Source organism: Euprymna scolopes, chromosome 22 (assembly GCF_053919585.1).
Source record: "Euprymna scolopes isolate OS-2025 chromosome 22, ASM5391958v1, whole genome shotgun sequence".
NCBI lineage: Eukaryota > Metazoa > Mollusca > Cephalopoda > Sepiida > Sepiolidae > Euprymna > Euprymna scolopes.
In genome coordinates, this window is record NC_136503.1 from 48,742,928 (window position 1) to 48,765,002 (window position 22,075).

At 34.8% G+C, this 22,075-nt stretch overlaps 1 protein-coding gene across 4 annotated transcripts in view; it reads left to right on the plus strand.

Annotated features, from left to right (window-relative positions):
* The window catches only part of LOC145243426 (uncharacterized), a 163,357-nt gene that overhangs the window by 70,838 nt on the left and 70,444 nt on the right, over positions 1 to 22,075 (plus strand). The window contains exon 1 of one of the 4 annotated variants that reach the window (XM_080106311.1): positions 4,833 to 4,966. The exons of the other annotated variants lie outside the window; for them this stretch is intronic. Within the exon in view, the coding sequence (XP_079962437.1) occupies positions 4,963 to 4,966 (4 nt within the window). The 5' untranslated portion in view covers positions 4,833 to 4,962. Of the gene's footprint in view, positions 1 to 4,832; positions 4,967 to 22,075 lie in introns of those variants that run through there. 4 annotated transcript variants of the gene reach the window in all.

Below are 22,075 nucleotides of genomic sequence, written 5' to 3' on the forward strand. Positions count from 1 at the left end.
ATGTCAGACATTCACCCACTATTTCAGTCACTCCAACCGAGAGATCTTTTTAAGATTTTAACCGTTCCGTTGAGTGCAATTTTTTGTATTCTTCTTGCACTTAGTTCATCGGATATATTCGACAGATACTTTTCGAAATTCTTTTTCATAAGTCCAGTTGCTCCTGTAATTACTGCAATGATGGAGACCTTAAGATTCCAGTTTCTTTTCATATCGTACATAAGGCTCGGTATTTCGTAATCTCCCTCTCGGGGTTGTTAAAGATCTTGTCCTATATCACTATATCAGGCTTAACAGCTGCATTTCTAGATACATAGTTGTAGGAAATTTCATGAATAAATAGTGACTGACTTGCGTGTGTATATATTTATATATTTATCCTTAGTTCTCACTATTTCTTTTTGGATAGATTGCGCTCTTTCTTCTCTCTCAATAGTTCTCTTTCTCTCTCTCTCAATAGTTCTCTTTCTCTCTCTCTCAATAGTTCTCTTTCTCTCTCTCTCAATAGTTCTCTTTCTCTCTCTCTCAATAGTTCTCTTTCTCTCTCTCTCAATAGTTCTTTTTCTCTCTCTCTCAATAGTTCTTTTTCTCTCTCTCTCAATAGTTCTTTTTCTCTCTCTCTCAATAGTTCTTTTTCTCTCTCTCTCAATAGTTCTTTTTCTCTCTCTCTCTCAATAGTTCTTTTTCTCTCTCTCTCTCAATAGTTCTTTTTCTCTCTCTCTCTCAATAGTTCTTTTTCTCTCTCTCTCAATAGTTCTTTTTCTCTCTCTCTCAATAGTTCTCTTTCTCTCTCTCTCAATAGTTCTCTTTCTCTCTCTCTCTCAATAGTTCTCTTACTCTCTCTCAATAGTTCTCTTTCTCTCTCTCTCTCTCAATAGTTCTCTTTCTCTCTCTCTCTCTCAATAGTTCTCTTTCTCTCTCTCTCTCAATAGTTCTCTTTCTCTCTCTCTCAATAGTTCTCTCTCTCTCAATAGTTCTCTCTCTCTCAATAGTTCTCTCTCTCTCAATAGTTCCCTCTCTCTCAATAGTTCCCTCTCTCTCAATAGTTCCCTCTCTCTCAATAGTTCTCTCTCTCTCAATAGTTTTTCTCTCTCTCTCAATAGTTTTTCTCTCTCTCTCTCTCTCAATAGTTTTCCTCTCTCTCTCAATAGTTTTTTCTCTCTCTCTCTCTCAATAGTTTTTCTCTCTCTCTCTCTCTCAATAGTTTTTCTCTCTCTCTCTCTCAATAGTTTTTCTCTCTCTCTCTCTCAATAGTTTTTCTCTCTCTCTCAATAGTTTTTCTCTCTCTCTCAATAGTTTTTTTCTCTCTCTCAATAGTTTTTCTCTCTCTCTCTCTCTCTCAATAGTTTTTCTCTCTCTCTCTCTCAATAGTTTTTCTCTCTCTCTCTCTCTCAATAGTTTCTCTCTCTCTCTCTCTCTCTCTCAATAGTTTTTCTCTCTCTCTCTCTCAATAGTTTTTCTCTCTCTCAATAGTTTTTCTCTCTCTCAATAGTTTGTTTTCTCTGTCTCTCTCTCTCTCAATAGTTTGTTTTCTCTGTCTCTCTCTCTCTCAATAGTTTGTTTTCTCTGTCTCTCTCTCTCAATAGTTTGTTTTCTCTGTCTCTCTCTCTCAATAGTTTGTTTTCTCTGTCTCTCTCTCTCTCAATAGTTTGTTTTCTCTCTCTCTCTCTCAATAGTTTTTCTCTCTCTCTCTCTCTCAATAGTTTTTCTCTCTTTCTCTCTCTCAATAGTTTTTCTCTCTTTCTCTCTCTCAATAGTTTCTCTCTTTCTCTCTCTCAATAGTTTTTTTCTCTCTCTCTCAATAGTTTTTCTCTCTCTCTCTCTCAATAGTTTTTCTCTATTTCTCAATAGTTTTTTTTTTCTCTCTCTCTCTCAATAGTTTTTTTCTCTCTCTCTCTCAATAGTTTTTCTCTCTCTCTCAATAGTTTTTCTCTCTCTCTCTCTCTCAATAGTTTGTTTTCTCTCTCTCTCTCTCTCTCAATAGTTTGTTTTCTCTCTCTCTCAATAGTTTGTTTTCTCTCTCTCTCAATAGTTTGTTTTCTCTCTCTCAATAGTTTGTTTTCTCTCTCTCTCTCTCTCAATAGTTTGTTTTCTCTCTCTCTCTCTCTCTCTCTCAATAGTTTGTTTTCTCTCTCTCTCTCTCTCTCTCTCTCTCAATAGTTTGTTTCTCTCTCTCAATAGTTCTCTCTCTCTCTCTCAATAGTTTGTTTCTCTCTCTCAATAGTTCTCTCTCTCTCTCTCAATAGTTTTTCTCTCTCTCTCAATAGTTTCTCTCTCTCTCTCTCTCAATAGTTTGTTTTCTCTCTCTCTCTCTCAATAGTTTGTTTTCTCTCTCTCTCTCTCAATAGTTTGTTTTCTCTCTCTCTCTCTCTCTCTCAATAGTTTGTTTTCTCTCTCTCTCAATAGTTTGTTTTCTCTCTCTCTCAATAGTTTGTTTTCTCTCTCTCTCTCTCAATAGTTTGTTTTCTCTCTCTCTCTCTCTCTCAATAGTTTGTTTTCTCTCTCTCTCTCTCTCAATAGTTTGTTTTCTCTCTCTCTCTCTCTCAGTAGTTTGTTTTCTCTCTCTCTCTCTCTCTCAATAGTTTGTTTTCTCTCTCTCTCTCTCTCTCAATAGTTTGTTTTCTCTCTCTCAATAGTTTGTTTTCTCTCTCTCTCTCAATAGTTTGTTTTCTCTCTCTCTCTCTCAATAGTTTGTTTTCTCTCTCTCTCTCTCTCTCTCTCAATAGTTTGTTTTCTCTCTCTCTCTCTCAATAGTTTGTTTTCTCTCTCTCTCTCAATAGTTCGTTTTCTCTCTCTCTCTCAATAGTTTGTTTTCTCTCTCTCTCTCTCTCTCAATAGTTTGTTTTCTCTCTCTCTCAATAGTTTGTTTTCTCTCTCTCTCTCTCTCAATAGTTTGTTTTCTCTCTCTCTCTCTCTCTCTCTCTCTCTCTCTCAATAGTTTGTTTTCTCTCTCTCTCTCTCTCTCAATAGTTTGTTTTCTCTCTCTCTCTCTCTCTCTCTCTCTCTCAATAGTTTGTTTTCTCTCTCTCTCTCTCTCTCTCAATAGTTTGTTTTCTCTCTCTCTCTCAATAGTTTGTTTTCTCTCTCTCTCTCAATAGTTTGTTTTCTCTCTCTCTCTCTCAATAGTTTGTTTTCTCTCTCTCTCTCAATAGTTTGTTTTCTCTCTCTCTCTCTCAATAGTTCGTTTTCTCTCTCTCTCTCAATAGTTTGTTTTCTCTCTCTCTCTCAATAGTTTGTTTTCTCTCTCTCTCTCAATAGTTTGTTTTCTCTCTCTCTCTCTCTCAATAGTTTGTTTTCTCTCTCTCTCTCTCTCAATAGTTTGTTTTCTCTCTCTCTCTCAATAGTTTGTTTTCTCTCTCTCTCTCAATAGTTTGTTTTCTCTCTCTCTCTCTCAATAGTTTGTTTTCTCTCTCTCAATAGTTTGTTTTCTCTCTCTCAATAGTTTGTTTTCTCTCTCTCAATAGTTTGTTTTCTCTCTCTCAATAGTTTGTTTTCTCTCTCTCAATAGTTTGTTCTTTCTCTCTCTCTCTCTCAATAGTTTGTTCTTTCTCTCTCTCTCTCTCAATAGTTTGTTCTTTCTCTCTCTCTCTCTCAATAGTTTGTTTTCTCTCTCTCTCTCTCTCTCTCAATAGTTTGTTTTCTCTCTCTCTCAATAGTTTGTTTTCTCTCTCTCTCTCTCAATAGTTTTTTTTTTCTCTCTCTCTCTCTCTCAATAGTTTTTTTTTTCTCTCTCTCTCTCTCTCAATAGTGTTTTTTTCTCTCTCTCTCTCTCAATAGTTTTTTTTTTCTCTCTCTCTCTCTCAATAGTTTTTCTCTCTCTCTCTCTCTCTCAATAGTTTGTTTTCTCTCTCTCTCTCTTTCTCTCTCTCTCTCTCTCAATAGTTTGTTTTCTCTCTCTCTCTCTCTCTCTCTCTCTCTCTCTCTCTATCTCTCTCTTTCTCTCGATAGTTTGTTTTCTCTCTTTCTCTCGATAGTTTGTTTTCTCTCTCTCTCTCTCGATAGTTTGTTTTCTCTCTCTCTCTCGATATTTTGTTTTCTCTCTCTCTCTCTCTCTCTCTCTCTCTCTCTCTCTCTCAATAGTTTGTTTTCTCTCTCAATAGTTCGTTTTCTCTCTCTCAATAGTTCGTTTTCTCTCTTTCTCAATAGTTCGTTTTCTCTCTTTCTCAATAGTTCGTTTTCTCTCTCTCTCTCTATAGTTCGTTTTCTCTCTCTCTCTCTCTATAGTTCGTTTTCTCTCTCTCTCTCTATAGTTCGTTTTCTCTCTCTCTCTCTCTCTCTAGTTCGTTTTCTCTCTCTCTCTATAGTTCGTTTTCTCTCTCTCTCTATAGTTCGTTTTCTCTCTCTCTCTCTCTTTCTCAATAGTTCGTTTTCTCTCTCTCTCTCTCTCAATAGTTCGTTTTCTCTCTCTCTCTCTCGATAGGTCTCTTTTCATCTTCTCTCTTGGTAGTCCCCCCCCCACGTCTTCTCTCTTGGTAGTTTTCTTTCTCTCTCTCTTCCCGTATTCTGTCTTGGTAGTTTTCTCTCTCTCCACCTCTCTCTTATCGTAGTTTTCTCTGTCTCTATCTCTCCGTTTTCTCTCTTGGTAGTTCTCTCTCTCTCTCTTTTTAAATACTTCTGTCTCTCTTTTTCCCTCTTTTACTCCATCCTTTCTCTCTCTTTTTTTTTTTTTTTTTTTTTAAATAGTTCCATCTCTCCTTCTCACAATGATAATAGGTTAAGATCACTATTTAAAGTTGTTTTAAGTGTATTTTCTCGTATAGTCGGATTCATTTATATCGGTATCGGATCCACCGATAACAACGGTTGCCGCCGGTCTAGGCGCGTGGTAGTCATGCCCCTCCTCCATCTCCTCCTCCTCTTGCTGATGAAATTTTCAACATCTCTGACACGATCTTGTATCCCCTTTTCCATCGGTTGTCCGATGTTTGGATAATTGTGCTCGGATCTTGTTAGTGATGCAACATGCGTAAGTAGGAGACTTTTTTTTAACATGGTTTTAGTCGCCCGGCTTTGAAAACGAAAAGAAAACCGTTAAAAAAAAAATGGTTTGATCATTTGTTTTAGATTTTTTTTTTAATTCTCGAACGAACAAGAACGAAAAAGAAAGATACATTTGTAAATTAACATACTCAACTAAATTACGCCCCCCCCCCAATCTAAAAATAAGTTTTAAGTCTATTACGTGTGAACATCCTGGAAAATTTGGCGAAAAGAAGAAAAATAGAATTTAAAGTGGGAGAACAGTTTCGTATATAAATTTAACGTAAAATGATGCTCTATTTCTTGACCATTTTAACTTTTTAGGATAGTTAATTAAATTGCGACAACGTCCGTCTTTTTTTATTTTTTATTTATTTTTTATTTTTTTACTATTACGTCTAAATCCAACTTGCAAGATCATAAAAATACGTAATCGCTGAAATACACCCCACCCCAAATAACGCACAAAATGCGTTTGGATAACTGGCCCAAAATGCTAGGATGACCCGGAAATGGGGGGATCATTTTAAGTTAAATTTACATCTGAAACTGATTCTCACTACTCTAAATTTAAAAACTTATTTTATCACACGTACGAAAAAGTAGTAAAAAAATTATAACAAATAAATGTTATTAAAGGCAAGATAAGTTACTTTTCTCTCTATCTGGGAAACGTTTTTAGTGGTTTTACTCACTTTAAAACGTTTATTCCATTCGAAAAACAAATAGTGTCTAGCATTACGTGACAGAAAATAATGACTTAAAAAATAAAACAAAATAGAAACCCACCCAATAAATGTTACCGTGACATTGGGTTGGTTTCTCAGTATTTTATTTTATTTTTATTTTTACGTCATTAAAAAGGCTTCAAATATTTAAGTGTCAGTTCGTGGCCATTTTTCTTGTTCTCACCTAACGATCGACACTATTTGTTTTTCAGACTAAATAAACGTTTTAAAATGAATAAAAACACTAAAAACTTATTCAGCTAGGTAAAAGAGGTATTCTTGCCTTTGATAACATACCGTTACGGTAAATGTTTACTTTAACTACAACAGAACACCGACCAATAAAATTAGGTTTTCGGGGTCGCTGACAACGAATCTGATATTCAAACCCGTCGCAAATTTATCATTTGCATGGTATTAACCCCTGAACCCTTGCACTATTTTGTGCCAATACCGTCATCGTTTATGCGTTCGCGCATGGACGCGCGTAATAAGGTGATTATTGTCACATCGCGGAATAATTTTTAAGCAGACATTTGAAATAACAAGAAAGTTTTCAAAAACCACAAAATGTGGTTCATTTTTCTGTGTTACGTAGTTTTTGATACTTTTTAATTGATCTAAAAAAAATTAAGTTTTCACGAGCGGTTTACAAAAGCATTTTTCTTTTTCTTTTTGGAGGGGGGTTATTCAATGATAGAACTTGTGCAACATTTAAGTGCTTCTGCAGTTTAATTTACCGTTTTACCGCCTCCCCTCCCCCTCTCCACCGTTTTACCGTAAGTAACATGCCGACGTACACCGAGCAGAAGAACTGTTTAATTTTTCACAAAAATTCTGTTTACATTGGGGTTAGGACGATGAGAGGTAGGGGCAGCGGGGGAAGGGGGGGGGGGTCGCGGCACCACCCGTCCCCCCTCCCCTGCCTCTCACCGCCCTACCCCCAATGTAAACAGAATTTTTGTGAAAAATTAAACAGTTTTTCTGCCCGGTGTATGTCGGCGCGTTACTTACTGTAAAACGGTAAATTAAACTGCAGAAGCAGTGCTTCTGAGAAGCACCTCTTAAATGTTGTACAAGTTCTATCATTGAATACCCCCCCCCTGCAAAAAAAAAGTAAAAAAACGAAAAATAAAAATGTTTTTGTAAATCGCTCGTGAAAACTTAAATTTTTTTTTTTTTTTAGATCAATTAAAAAGCATCAAAAACTACAGCGAACACAGAAAAATGAACCACATTTTGTTTTTAAAAAACTTTCTTGTTATTTCAAATGTCTGCTTAAAAATTCTTCCGCGATGTGACAACGCATAATAGCATAAACGATGGCGGGGAGTTGGCACAAAATAGTGCGAGGGTTCTGGGGTTAATACCATGCACGCGGTAAATTTGCGACGGGTTTGAATATCAGATTCGTTGTCAGTGATCCCGAAAACCTATAAAAAAAAGCAAATTTTATTGGTCGGTCTTCTGTTGTAGTTCAAGTAAATATTTACTTTTTCGCACTCGTGTGTATTAGAAAACAAAATCCTTATTTATTTTTTTTCTGCCAAATTTTTCTCACAAAAGGAAAGAAAAAAATGATGGAAAAAAGTAGAATCTCATCTTTGGAAGAGAGGGTGATTTATTTAGTTGAGTGTTAATCTACAATTATTCAAATATGTATTTATTTATCAACTTTACCTACAGATAGATAATCTATCGCGTTTTTTTTTTTTTTTTTTTTTTTTTTTTTTTTCTGTAAGAAAAATTATTTGTATTTCTTAATTTAACGATAATGTACCGAAATGAGGTTGGCTTCATTTCTCGCTCGTATGGAGAGGTTTATATCAGTCGCGGATACGTCTTCGACAGGATCCAGCAGTATCAGAATTTTTGTAGGAATTTTTGACACCCCTAACACGAAACTGCGAATACAATATAAAAATCTCGTAATTTCTCTGTTAAAAGTGGGTTATTTATTTTCTTTATGGATTATACTTCCAAAATAAACTATTACAGTTGTTTTAAAAGTAATAAAAATATTTTTATTTTTTTTTAAAACAGTAATGAATTTTCCGAACTCAATATTTTTCAATTTTTAAACTCAATATTTTTAAATTTTAAAAATCTATCAAAATTTTTCTATTGATTCTATTTTTACGATATTTTCAGGGTCAATGTGAAATTTTATGTTCTTTCCAATAAACCGAATATAATATTTTAGACAAACGTTTTTTTTTAATTCACGCCCCCCCATTTTCACGCCCCCCCATTTTCACGCCCCCCCCCATTTTCAACTTTCTCTTAAAAAGTAAATAATTAATTTATGTTTAATAGTTTTATATATCACAAATTGAAGAGAAAAGGTCAATAAATAATATATTCAAATTTAAAACAAAAAAAAAATCAGTTTTTTAGAAATTTACCTGTAAAGTCCGAAGTTTAAAACCTTATTTTATAAGAACACATTTTTTCTTTTTGTCTTTTTTTTTTTTTTTTAATGAAACCTTGGTCCTTGCTCCTTTAATTGAAAAAAAAATTAGGGCTTGAATGACATTTTTCGAGGAGTTATAAGCTTAGAAAGATAGGGGGTCGAATAATTTACGCCTCTCATTTTGAAATGTCTATTAAAAAGTAAATAATTAATTTATGTTTAATAGTTTTATATATCACAAATTGAAGAGAAAAGGTCAATAAATAATATATTCAAATTTAAAACAAAAAAAAAATCAGTTTTTTAGAAATTTACCTGTAAAGTCCGAAGTTTAAAACCTTTTTTAAAAAAAAAAAAACACATTGTTTTTTTTTTTTTTTTTTTTTTTTTAAATAAAACCTTGGTCCTTACTCCTTTAATTGAAAAAAAAAATTAGGGCTTGAATTACATTTTTCGAGGAGTTATAAGCTTGGAAAGATGGGGTGGAATTATTCACTATTTTCACGAAATTTCTGACACTGCTAAAAGCTTGCTTCTGTCCGATTGAGTTTCTGTTTAGTACGAGGAGGTCCTCACGCTTACCTTCTCTCTTTGAGAAAGGGTTACCTTTAGGTTAATTGCCTGAGGCGCTCCTGCTGGAGAATGCCGACTTGGTGGTGCGTGGTGCGAGCATTTTTTTTTGGATGCCAGAATGCACTTGATTTAGTGCGTCAGCTTTTCTAAACTCTGCCTGACCTCGTGTCTAACCTTCGCGCTAGGAGGTAAATAATTGGTGAGGTCAAAATAGCCTGTTTCAAGTTAATTTAATAGACGACCAAAACATTGGGAAAAACCAAGTTGATGTTTTTTTTTTAAACTATATATTAAAAACAGATTAATATATTTTTTTCAATAATTTTTAATAGAAGTTTAAATTAATTTTTTTCTAAAAACATAGTATATTTCAGTTTTAATATCATTTTTGGTTTGCTCTTATAATTTCTAAATTTTTTCCATGATATTTTTCTCAGAATAATTTTTTAAATTTCTTATTTTAATTAGAATAAATTGTATTTTCATAAATTTAATTTATAGGTATTGTGAGAATTTCTCAAACAAGATTTTTGCCCTGGCAGAATGAAAAAAAAAAAAAAAAAAAAACCATCAGAATTAGAACAGGTTCACCTTTTAAACTTCAACGTAGATTTTATTAAAGCAAAAAGATCAAAGCTGCAAAAGATGCATCATCTACAGCTATCTGCCATAATGGGCTGGTAACACCCCAAAGGGATAGTAGTTCATCTTAGAGTAAGGTTGACGAAGAATGCTGCAAGAAGTTGAATTGAGATATCTTCCAAGATGGATACTGCAAGTCCGGTAGCCTGGAGGAGTCCTCTGTAGATAACTGTCCAAATGGCAGACAAATGACAGGCCAAACTGAACCGTAATTTCGTCTCTGACAGACATTATATTGTAATGAAGAAAGTCAATTGATTCACAGAGCACAACGTGCGATAATATAATAATTCGCCCAACTTAAGGGCATTGGTGTTTGCAAATGATAACATTTCGCCCCACATTAGGGCATTAAAACGTCTCAATGAGACAAAGTGATTTGAGGCTGCAAGTTTCGAGTGAGAATTCGAGCATCCATTTCAACCTATGTCTTTGTCGAATCTGGTGATCTGAAAGGATAAATTTGGCGCTAAGAGTATCCTCAGCAATTAACAAGCAATCTGTATGGTTCAAACAAAATCGTGGGTGGATAAACCGACCAATGAGGAGCCTGCTTATTTCTCCAGAATTTCTCACAAGCATGTCACTTAAACAAGTAATGATTTTATTTTCCCTTCAGAAAATAACCATGCGTGTTCCCTCTTAACATGAACCTTGTGCCTATTTCACCGAGACCTTCAAATGGCGAATCCTTTTCGATCAATGTCGTTACTTTGCAGACCTTAGCGTCGGGAACATTTTGACTTAGTGTTTGTTAAATATGATCATAACTGTTGTTCGTTTTATGCAAATTCATCATGCGACCTCAGCACTCCTCATGCAGCTCTCATAAAATTTCTCATGAGTTTTGTAAAAGAAAGCAGAAAAAAAAAACGTGGATTACTTCATTTAAAAAAAATTAACGCGTTAGCTAAAAAAAATGTTACAAAAAAAGAGTCACGTAACTGATATCTGGTGGCGCTCATGATTTCGGAATCTGGTGATAAAATACGATTGCAGATTTTAGCCGCGCGCAAACTCTTTTCAAATCCGCCAATGAATCCAAAAACTGAGAACTACTCTAGCACAATAGGATCGCTCATTTTGGAATAACCGTTGCTGAATACATAACAACGCTGGAATTCAATAAATCATAACTCCTGCAGTATGCGGACTGCGGTCGAAGAATTACTGAATGATAGTGACGGAGCAGAACAATTGTGCACAAAATTGGAAAACGCCACAGTGTCATGAAAGTAGATTATACTTGCATTGGTTAAAGTCCCACCTTTTTGGATAGATGACACTATGCTTTGGGTTCTCAACTAAAAGAAAAAAAAAAGAAAAACGAACGAAACCGATCTTTCTTTTTCAATCATGTAACACGACGCCAGTAAATCACTGACACATGCATTCACAGACCTCTTTACGAAATAATGATGCTGGTCTCAATAAAATTACTGATTTTTGCGAATAATCGCTCCAAAATCGAAATTTAAACAACATGATTTTCCTACAAATCGAACTCCGACAACTGTCAGTTTGCACCAAAAAAACGGTCCTCCTGTGGATTAATGTTCCGCTAGTCAGCACATTGGACAACCTGCCAACCAACCGGATTTTACCTACATCGTTGCCACAGTGATCATCAATGCCTATTTAACGCAATATTTTACCATGAAACTCGCAATACAATGCAGACAAATGCTCTCGCGCCAAACAACTGCCACGCCAAGCACAACAGACATACCTCCATTTTTCGCACATGTTAAAATTACCCCCCTCCAGGCCTACCACTCTTGAAGCATTTGGAACGAGCGTATTACAAGCACATTGGATTCTTAAGCAATCCCGATACATTTACACACATTTGTAAGGGAGCTTCTTACAAGTACGTCGCATTCTTACACAATGCCGATACATCACACGCATGCATATTGATGCCATTCAAGCCATTAATAACGCAGCCGAACCAGAGGAATGATGAGGAATTATCACCTATGACATTTTACCTTTGGTCAACTCAATGGTATGCTATAAACGTATACAAACGTTCATTTTGAACCTTGCAAACACATGCGGCTCATTTCTTTCAAAATTATGCAATTCATCAAATCCAGGCAACCGTGCAATTAAAATACTGATGATTTCATTTTTCTTTTGGACTGTCATCAACTTGCAATATTTTATTCCTCCTTCTGTCGACTTAGCATTTGCTATATATGCCCGGAACAAATCTTTAGCGGAGACATTTTAATAGCAATCACTGTTTTTAACACATATGCTTATGAAGAACGCGTAAAAACACAGCATCGTAATTTGCCCATCTGCACACGTGCAATAAACGAACTATGTTATGCTTCGCGCGTAGCAATACAACAAATAGTCCAGAATGTTCTAGAACTCTCCTATATAAGCTTTTGCGCATGTAAATCAAACCAGTCCAGGATGCAGTTTTAGGAGTAAATAACATTGCTGCCGACTCCGTCCTTGTGACGTTAAACCACTAACATGACTTTGCGCGCATCATACACCTAAATTCTCAGCATGGAAAGTACCATATCGAATGAGAATTCTTTTCAACAAGTTATTTTGAACTGCTGTTTGCATACACATGTCACTTAAACAAGTAATGATTTTATTTTCCTTTTCCTTCCAGAAAATAACCATGTGTATTCCCCCTCAACATGGAAATCTGTGACTATAAACTTTTGCCTTCTCTCCAAGACACACATTAGCAAAAACTGTTTAATAAACACTTGTTGCAAAAACCCTTAACGTTGGAATGATTTTTAATTACTGTTTCTTAAACATGTTTATAAATCTTATTTTATCTCGGTATAGCGATCTAGAGTTTTTATTCAAATGCCGTTATTTTTCCAAAGTTATCTACGCCTTTTTAAGGTTATGTGAATGTGACTCGGAAGGACCCTTCTGTAAATCAGATCTCGCTAAATTTATCTTTAACGGTCCCAGTGATACTCTACCACTTTCGACTTATACATATCCTTACACCTGCAACCATGATCTCTAAGATTGACAGATTCCGACTACGAATTGATGAATGCCAACTCACAAGCCAGTCCTATATCTGGTGACTCCGCCGTGAGTCCTATAAGGTTACATTGACTGAAACATTGTTCTAATGACATTCAAAATGAGAACTTTAGTCTTGATAATTCAAATAATATGGTCAAATAGTTTTGTTTATGAATATTGTTCTATTTCATAAACAAATATTTAGCGTTTTTTTTTTTTTTTTTTTTTTTTTTAGATATGTTTTGAGAAAAGAGTTGAATGACTTGATTGTCAACAATTCTAATTTCTTCAGATATTGTTTTAAACAGCATTCATTCAAAAATAAGTATATTGTTCTATTAAACTTTTATTGTTTAAATAATTTAACTTTTTGTTTTATAAAACGAACAAAGCTGGAAAGATATTTTTCACTCAGTTTAGAAGATTGTCAGTGAAAGCAATACAATCACCACAAGATAAGCATTTCATTTTTCTAGTAGCCACTTTGAAAAATCACTCGCAAATGCGACTGTCTCACTCACAATGTAGAGCCCTGTGCTAGCACAAACACCAGCGTCTACAGTGTATGCATGTACATGACGTTTGTGCCTCTTGTAATCAATTGTAGAACGCATTTTGAGTTTGTCCTGCTGAAAAACAGTCATTAGCAGAAAGCAATCCTCATTGCTGAGAAAAATTTCAATAACTAATCCCAACCGCCATGCATTCCTGGATAAATTGCCATTGAAAAAGTGAGATTCTATCTCACATCACACCATTTGCTTCTCACTTGAAATGTTTGAACAAGTTCTTTTCAGCAACTTTGAAAAGTGTTTACCAAATATTGCATTCAACACAATATTTTCCAGTAGTATATAAACCGTGTCTTGGAAAAGTTCCAGGCAGTGATAGTATAATTTCTCATCTTATTGTTAGATCATTGTCAGCGTCAATGGTTCTGCAGAAAAATCATTTAAGTTATCCAGTGTAAGTTACTGATCGTTAAATTTCTAAATTGCAAGTTAAAAAAAACAAAACAAACAAAAAAAAACACCCCTATACACACACACACACACACACACACACACACACACACACACACACACTATTGCTCAGACGAATTGATTTCTCCTTTTTTCTTTTCTTTACCGTCCTAATTAAAATGCTAATGTTTACTTATATGAATAAACGCAAAAGATTTTGTAGCGTGTTAACGACAAAGTTACAAATTAAATGTTTATCATTTTAAATTTTTGTTTCAAGTATTTCATGTAGAAAGCTTTGCAAGGCAATAATAAACTAGCCAAATCAGTTGATAAAGTTGTACTATAGTTAATAACCGAGAGATCAAAAACAAATATGCAACAAAAATTTTTACCAACCGCATTAAAGTTTAATTTTTTACTGATTTGTACACTTTTTAAGTGTGTAACTGATTGTAAAATTTATCTGAATTTATCATTGTCAAGTTTACATATCTAAACCATGCTTTGACAAGCTTCTGGGTCTGACCTTCACTCCTTATCTAAAATGGAACACATACATCAATCTATTGCCAAGGTCACCGGAAAAATGATTGAATCATTCTACCACTCCAGTAGATATCTCACTGCCAATGCAATCCCCTACCTGTATAAGAACCAAGTACGTCCTAGGATGGAGTACTGTTGCCACATTTGGGCAGGAGCCGCTCGAAAATACCCTATCCTTCCTTGACAGAGTTCAAAATAAGCTTCGAAACCTGGTGTGGAATAATCTGAATTACCTCCCTTGGACTGTTAAACCCCTTTTTTTTTTTTTTTTTTTTTTTATTGAACTCTTTTTAAACAGAAGAAAAAAAATATACATCGAGATCTGTAAGAGTCAGTCAATAAATTATGTTTATTTTATATTCTACTTTTATTCTGTTTTTAATATAACAAACTCTTCAAAACATTACATGGTGTTAGAAACGGGATAAAAAAATTTTTTATATATAGACCAAAGAAGAATTTATTCAAAAGAAGAAAAAGAACATGAAAAATCTCTAGCTATTACTAATTGCACACACACAACATTGACATTTGAACTGATATTGCAAACTTTATAAACAAACTTCTATGTGGATGATAAATAGAAGCCACTTTCTACCTCAGATGAATATAAGAATAAAGGGTGGCACTCACCCTAGACAGGTTGTACCAGCTTCCTCCAAAGGAGGAAGTTTAATGGAAATATCAAATTCACAAGAAATCTCCAGACAATTTTAAGTTTTGCAGTTCTCGCAGGCAGATGTTGATGTCCAAGTGCCTGGTATTCCCAAATGGTCACGCATCTGATACTGACCAGGCTTAACGTTGCTTAACTTTAGTGATCTAATGAGAACCGGTGTGTCAATGCGATTATGCTGTGTATCTATCTCAAATGAAGCTTTAAGAATTGCTTTTTTTTTTGTTTTTTTTTTCTGAGACAATGGCCATTGTTAACGGTCAGTCACTTACACTGGATAACTTAAATGATTTGTTTTCTGCAGAACCACTGACGCTGACGACCTAACAATGAGATTAGAAATTATATTATCACCACCTGGAACTTTTCCAAGACACGGTTTATATACTACTGGAAAATATTGTGTTGAATGCAATATTTGGTGAACACTTTTCAAAGTTGCTGAAAAGAAGAACTTTAAACATTTCAAGTGAGAAGCAAATGGTGTGACGTGAGATAGAATCTCACTTTTTCAATGGCAATTTATCCAGGAATGCATGGCGGTTGGGATTAGTTATTGAAATTTTTCTCAGCAATGAGGATTGCTTTCTGCTAATGACTGTTTTTCAGCAGGACAAACTCAAAATGCGTTCTACAATTGATTACAAGAGGCACAAACATCATGTACATGCATACACTGTAGACACTGGTGTTTGTGCTAGCATGTTAAAAAATTGAATATTACAAGGATCGTACGTTGTGCTGCTGGATCTCCAATCTGCCTATCTCTACTTCAGCGTTTAATGATCTGTTTTTCCGTGATGTTGCCTCAGCATATCCCTGCAGTTTACATAAGCAGCCGAAATATGCTGAGCGCTGATCAAATTTTAAAACACTAGAAAAAAAAAAGAACAACAGTTATCATATAGCAATTTCAATGAATAAAAATGAAAATACAATAATAAAAAAAAAAAAATATTACATCAACCTACCGTAGGTTTCATGAATTTATATATATGTTAATTTGTTTTAATGTGTAATGAAAAGATTTGTTTTATTTTGTAAGCAAGTTTTTAAAGTGATTTTTTTTTTTTTTTTTTAATGTAATTTTTGGGTGGGAAAGGAAAATTATTTTTTTATTTCTTTTAGATTTCTAATCCATTTTTTCTTTTAAGATCAGGGGTCAGGTTATTTTCTTAGGAATATTTTCCATTGACTGAAGGGCAGCCACTGAGGGCAAAAAGGGATGAGAAGAACTAGACAAAGTGGAAGGGAGCTCCTCAACTGGGTAGCTTTCTGCAATATGATTTATGAAGGAGACGAATTTTGTCCGAATTTTTGTCTTCACATAAATTCTAATAAGCTGTTGAGTAGCTCTCAGCTGGTTCTGCATTCTTTTTTGTTCCCTCACTTTGCCTCCTCCCACATGAATCCTAATGGTCTTCGTCATAAGGTCTACTAAGTTAAGACTGTGGTTCACCGTTCTGATCCTAATTTGCTGTAGGCTTTTCAACACTAAGATATGACCATACTCCCTGGCAGAATGTATTTCTTTATTATGAGAAGGAGAGTTTCAGCATTATGATTTGGTACTGTCACCAGGAAAAAAAAAGTATTCTTAGTGAAATCATATCCTCCAAAAACCCAGAGCATTTCGAAGAGCCTCCCAACATTGTGTTTCTTCCTGTTGAAGAGGGGTTTGTCGATTTCAGCAGTGTGCCCTGGGCCTCTAATCTGCTGGGGATCCCCAAGGAAATATTCTTAGCAAATGTTTCTTAGGAAGTGCTTCTAGTTGGTGACAGTGTATTCTGACCCGACATTAAACTCTCACCTTAGATTCTTATTGGTTGCCATGTCGTGGGACCACATGTATATTAATTTTAGTATCTTTCCAATGTTCATACAGAAATTTAAAAAAAAAAAAAAAGGTGCCATGATGCAAGGAGGTCCAGTGCCTGCACTGCAAAACCGTCATTCAGAGTAGTTTTTCTTTCTAAGAAACATTTCCTGGAATATGTCCTGCATCTAACAGTGGCTCCAATTAATTCCATCTCCTGGCCAAATGATATCACTTGTTGGGGCGACTATTCTCTAAACTCACTAGATTCATAGTGACAGCTGCATTTTTTTTTTTTTTTTTTTTTTTAATGATTTAAATTTTTTGCGTGATTAAAACTAATATTTTTTTCCAATTTATTAACTATCGTCTGCTGAGATTTTCATTGACTAAACAGACAGCACGTTTGTAATGTCCTCGGGTCAAGCAATTAAAAAATTTTTTTTTTATTGGCTGAACGATTTGCCATATTCTGGTGGTCTTACGTAAGCTGCTGGGATATGCTGAGGTACATCACGAAAAAACGGGTGACTAAATGTAGAAGTATCAAGAATTGGATATTGCAATGGTTTGTATGTTGTGCTGCTGGATCTCTGACCTACCGATTTCCACGCAGAGTCAAAGAGCAATTCTGACCTAAGCAGATGGTTGATTTTCAAGGCAAATAATGTCTACTGTGAATGTAGCTTCATCTTGATGCATCGATGACGTTTATGTAAACGAAAGTGTTGCATCCACGATAAGTCTTGATGAAAACTGAAAATACTTGTTAAGCCACTCTGACCCTAATTTGGTTTGTGCAAATATTTTTAAAACACCCAAGGTTTATCTAAAGTATTGTTTACTATTGTCGAATTCCACAACTTTATATTATTTGCCATTAACTTAACACCATCAACGGGAGTTGATAAGCATGCCGTCGAAGCCAAATATGTAATAAACTTTTGATTTCAATTAAATCACTCACTTATATTGTTTCAAAATGGTTGGATCATTCTACTGCTCCAGTAGATATCTCACCGCCGAGGAAATCCTCTACCTGTATAAGAGCCAAGTACATCCTAGGATGGAGTACTATTGCTACATCTGGGGAGGAGCTGCTCGGAGAATCCTTTTTTGCCTAGACAAAGTACAAAACCAACTTTGAAATTTGGTGGGCAAAGAAGAGATGTTATGAGCTTCTCTCAGTTCTATCATTATTTTCAGCTGAGCTTCATTCTATGGTTTCCCCTCCGGTAAATCTTTTGCTGCAAACACCCGACTAGCTAGAACATTTATCAGCAATTTCCCTTACTCTCTATCTGTGCCTAAATCTAAGCGACAATTCCATAAACAGAGTTGTTTTCCTAGAGATGCTCGTTTATGGAACACAATACCACAGAGCTGCTTCCCGGCTGACTATGAAATAGTTGTTTTCAAGTCCAATGTAAACAGGTCCTTGAAGAGCCAGCGTCTAAAATAATCAAGTTTCCATTATGGTACCCATCAACCCTTATCCTTGAATGGCCTCTGGGCCTTGATGAATAGTGACTATAAGGTGTAAGAAAATATAAGAAAAAAAAAATCAAGATTGGCGAAATCCAAACGAGTTTCGCGTTTGAAAGTCCTGAGAAGTAAATGGTGTTCGCTAATCTGAAAATCACACTAATATTACTTTTTTTTTTTTACTCCATCTATTACGATTCTTCATATGTTTATTTTTAACTGTGTTGGCATTATTCATTTTATTTTCCATTTATTTAAACATACATTCAATTTCATATTTAACGTATATATTAATATGATAGCGTGTGAGTTATTTTGTGCCGCACTTTTTTTGTTTTGCACTATTTTTTTTTTTTTTTACATAGGCATCACCACTTATCAAGGCCCAGAGGCCACTCGAGGATAAGGGTTAAAGAGTGTACAGTAGTCAATTGGACAATATAGTAATTGTTAGTAATGGAAATTTGGTAAATTTGTTAACTCAAGTGGAACGGCTTATCAAGAACTTGTTTACGTTGGACTTGAAGACAACCATATTGTAGTCAGCTGGAAAGCAGAAGACAGTTCCACAGGTGTGCAGTTCTAAGAAAGAAGCATTGTTCATGGAATCTACGTTTAGGTTTAGGCACAGATAAAGAGTGGGGGGAATTATTGATAGTGTTTTCAGCTAGACGTGAAAGTTTAGCGAGGTAGGGATCATAGATAGAAGCTCAGTCGAGCACTTGCCATGAAAATGATGATAAAGCAAAGACAAACTTGCAACATCTCTTCTGTGAGAAAGAGGTTGCAGGGAAGAGGAAAGGACATCTCCTACGAGGCTACGAAGTCTATTGTGAACTCTATCAAGGCAGGATAAGTCCTTTCTAGCAGCTCCTACCCAGATGTGGTAACAGTACTCCATCCTTGGACGTACCTGGCTCTTATATAGATAGAGAATTGCATCAGCAGTGAGATATCTACTGGATTGATAGAAGGATCCCACCATTTTTTGTTATTTAATTGTTATCGCCTTCCATTTCTTGTAATAAATAATTTTATCAAGAATTCTTAATAAGTTTTGGTTTTGGTTTCGATTCAAGCTGATGCAGCTAAGTCATAAGGATATATATATATATTTTTTAAATCACAATTTTATAATATACTCATAGTTCAGCCCGGATTTGCTTGGAACCTATGTACTTTTCATAACTTTATATGCATATGTGTGTGTGTGTGTGTGTATATATATATATATATATATATATATATATATATATATATTGAAAAGCTTGACTCATGTCCAAGTAACCTACATATAAAATTTAAAGCGTTTAGACCCAAAATTGGCGGAGGAGTTTGGTAGAGTCTGCAAAGGTCAACTCTTTCAACTTTCAGTTCTTGGCAGCCAAATTTTCACCCAAAAACTGGTTAAAAAGCTTATTGCATGTCTGAATACCCTTTATGTAAAATTTCAAATGTTTAGACCCAAAATTGGCTGATTAGTTTGCTAGAGACAGCAAAGGTCAAATCTTTTAAAATTTGACCCCGTGGCAGTCAAATTTTCGGCCAAAAACCGATTAAAAAGCTTTTAATTTTGACCCCTTAGCATTTATTGTTTTGTGCTCAAATCAAATGAAAAAGTTTGATCCACGTCCAAGTAATCTACATCTAAAATTTCAAGTGTTTAGACCCAAAATTGACGGAGGAGTTTGGTAGAGATTTCAAAGGTCAAATCGTTGAAATTTGACCTCTTGACAGCCAAATTTCTGGCCGAAAACCGATTAAAAAGATTTTCCCAAATCTCAATACCCCTTATATCAAATCTCGAGTCTGTAGACTGAAAATTAACAGTAGTTTGGTAAGGAAATGTACACACACACGCACACAGACGATTTCACTTTTATAGCTTTTATAGCTTTTTAGCCCGGCGTTGGGTGGGTGTTTTGAGGTGTATGTTGAGCAAAAAAAAAAAAAAAAAAAAAAAAAGTAGTAGTAGGAAAGCTGGCTCGAACCCGTATCATGAAGGAGGAAAAGAACGGGAAAAAAACGTGACGGCTTTGCTGTTACGATCACCGTCAAACCGGGAGTGACGTAGGTTTAAATTAAGGCTAGACAATCGAAAAGAGCGGATGACTTTCGAAAATATCGGCGAAAATAGCGACCGCCCACCCCTGTAGAAAAGTGCCCAGTTGAGCGTGAAGAAATTAATGTTTTAAACCAAACCAATTTTTCGGTATTTGTCGTCTGAAGGGTGGGGCTTCAAACAATACTGATCTCATTAAAATCCGTTGCCTCTGTCGAGAGTGTTGGGCAGACATGCAAAAATACATACATACATTTCTATATTGATAGCTCAAATTTTCGACCCAAACTGATTAAAAAGCTTGCCCTATCTCTGAATAACCTTTTATGTAAAATTTCAAATGTTTAGACCATAAATTGTCTGAGTAATTTGGTAGAGACCGCAGAGGTTAAAATTTTTAAAACTTTGACCCCTATCATGACCCCTAAACATTTATTGTTTTAGGCTCAAATCAAGTTATTAAATTGGATCCATGTCGAAGGAACATATATCTAGAATTTCAAGTGTTTAGACCTAAAATTAACAGGAGTTTTGTGAAGTTCTCAAAGGTCAAAACGTTGAACTTTGACGCCTTAGTCGCCAAATTTCTTCCCGAAAACCGATCACATCGATTTTCCCAAATCTCAGTACCCTGTATATCAAATTTCGAGTCTGTAGGCTTAAAATTGACAGTTATTTCGTATGGAAATGCACACACAGACACTTTCACTTATATATATATATATATATATATATAAAAGAATGGATAGAAAATTGACTCTATAATAATATATACAAAATCTGCATAAATTAAAATATCATATTTAAGCGTATTTTACGACCGGTCTACGCCGGGAGCCCTTGCTAGCTTAGATAAAATACTTTTGCAGTATTAACAAGAGTCAGGGTGTCTCCATGCCAACAACAATATATTACATCAAAAATCCGCTGTAAAATTTCCACAGTTCCCGCTAGTTTACTTTATTATATTTAAAAAAAAATATTTTACATTCAATATTATTTCTGTAAAATGTTTCTTTAAATAGACATTTTTTTCTTTTTAAATATCTAAAGAAACATTTATTTAAAAAGAAAATCAGTTTACAGATATTTTTGTGTTTTGGCCTACATTTTCAGCAAGATCTTCAAATTAACTAACACTGTTTACTTCCGAGAACTTTCAAAACCGGAACTCGTTTGGATCACAATAAATACGCGATTTCAACATGTTTGTCTTCAAGTTTGTCACTGTGTTTACAGATGCTTTGTGTTGAGCTGGAGCTGTCTGCTGTAAAACGAAAGGAGTTTTATTTTTGCAAGCAAACGAACAAAAAATGAGTTATCAATTTTTTTGTTCGTTTACCTTAAAAAAAAAAAAGGAGAAGTACAAAATGAAAACAGCTCGTTTCATTTTGCAGACAACCTTTTATAAACACAGCGACTAAACGGAAATAATCATTCATATCTAAAAGTGAGAATGTGTGTGTGTGTGTGAGGACAACTCTCAACCTATATACCTAATGAATTTTTGATCTACAGACTTGAAATTTGGTATAGAGGATATTCAGACGTGGAAAACTTTTTAATCGGTTTTCATCAAAAGGGGCTGCTAAGGGGTCAAAATTGAAAAATTGGTGTTTGGAGGCGGTCATTGAATTTTTTTATCTCTTTGTCAACTGTTTCACGACTACGCATGCGCGTATCGTTCACATGACAGCTTCCCTATGTTAAGAATAAGTAGGTTTGAAGACATTTTTTAAAGCTGGCTTAATGGTTATCGTACTTGACTGACTCACTGACTTGACTCGCTGTCTTTAGGTTTTGGTTTCGATGTCAGCTCGAGTATTTTTTTTTTACTTACAAGAAGTGACTTGTTGAGAAAAAACAATACTCGCATGCATATATGTTTCTTTTCGTTTTTGTTTTCATTTTTTTTTTTTTTTTTTTTTTCATTTTTTTAAAGGAATTTAACACTACGTTTAATACCGAGCATCATCGCCGGTACATTTGCTAGTATTTCTCTCTCTCTCTCTCTAATTGTCGACTATCAACTAGATAATTGTAGGTTCGATCCCTGACTACAATATAGACATTAAAAATATCAATGAAATTTATGCCGATTTTCATATACATTCGTGTATGTCTTAATCGATTTTTTTTAAATCTACATTTTTTGAAAACATCTAAATGGC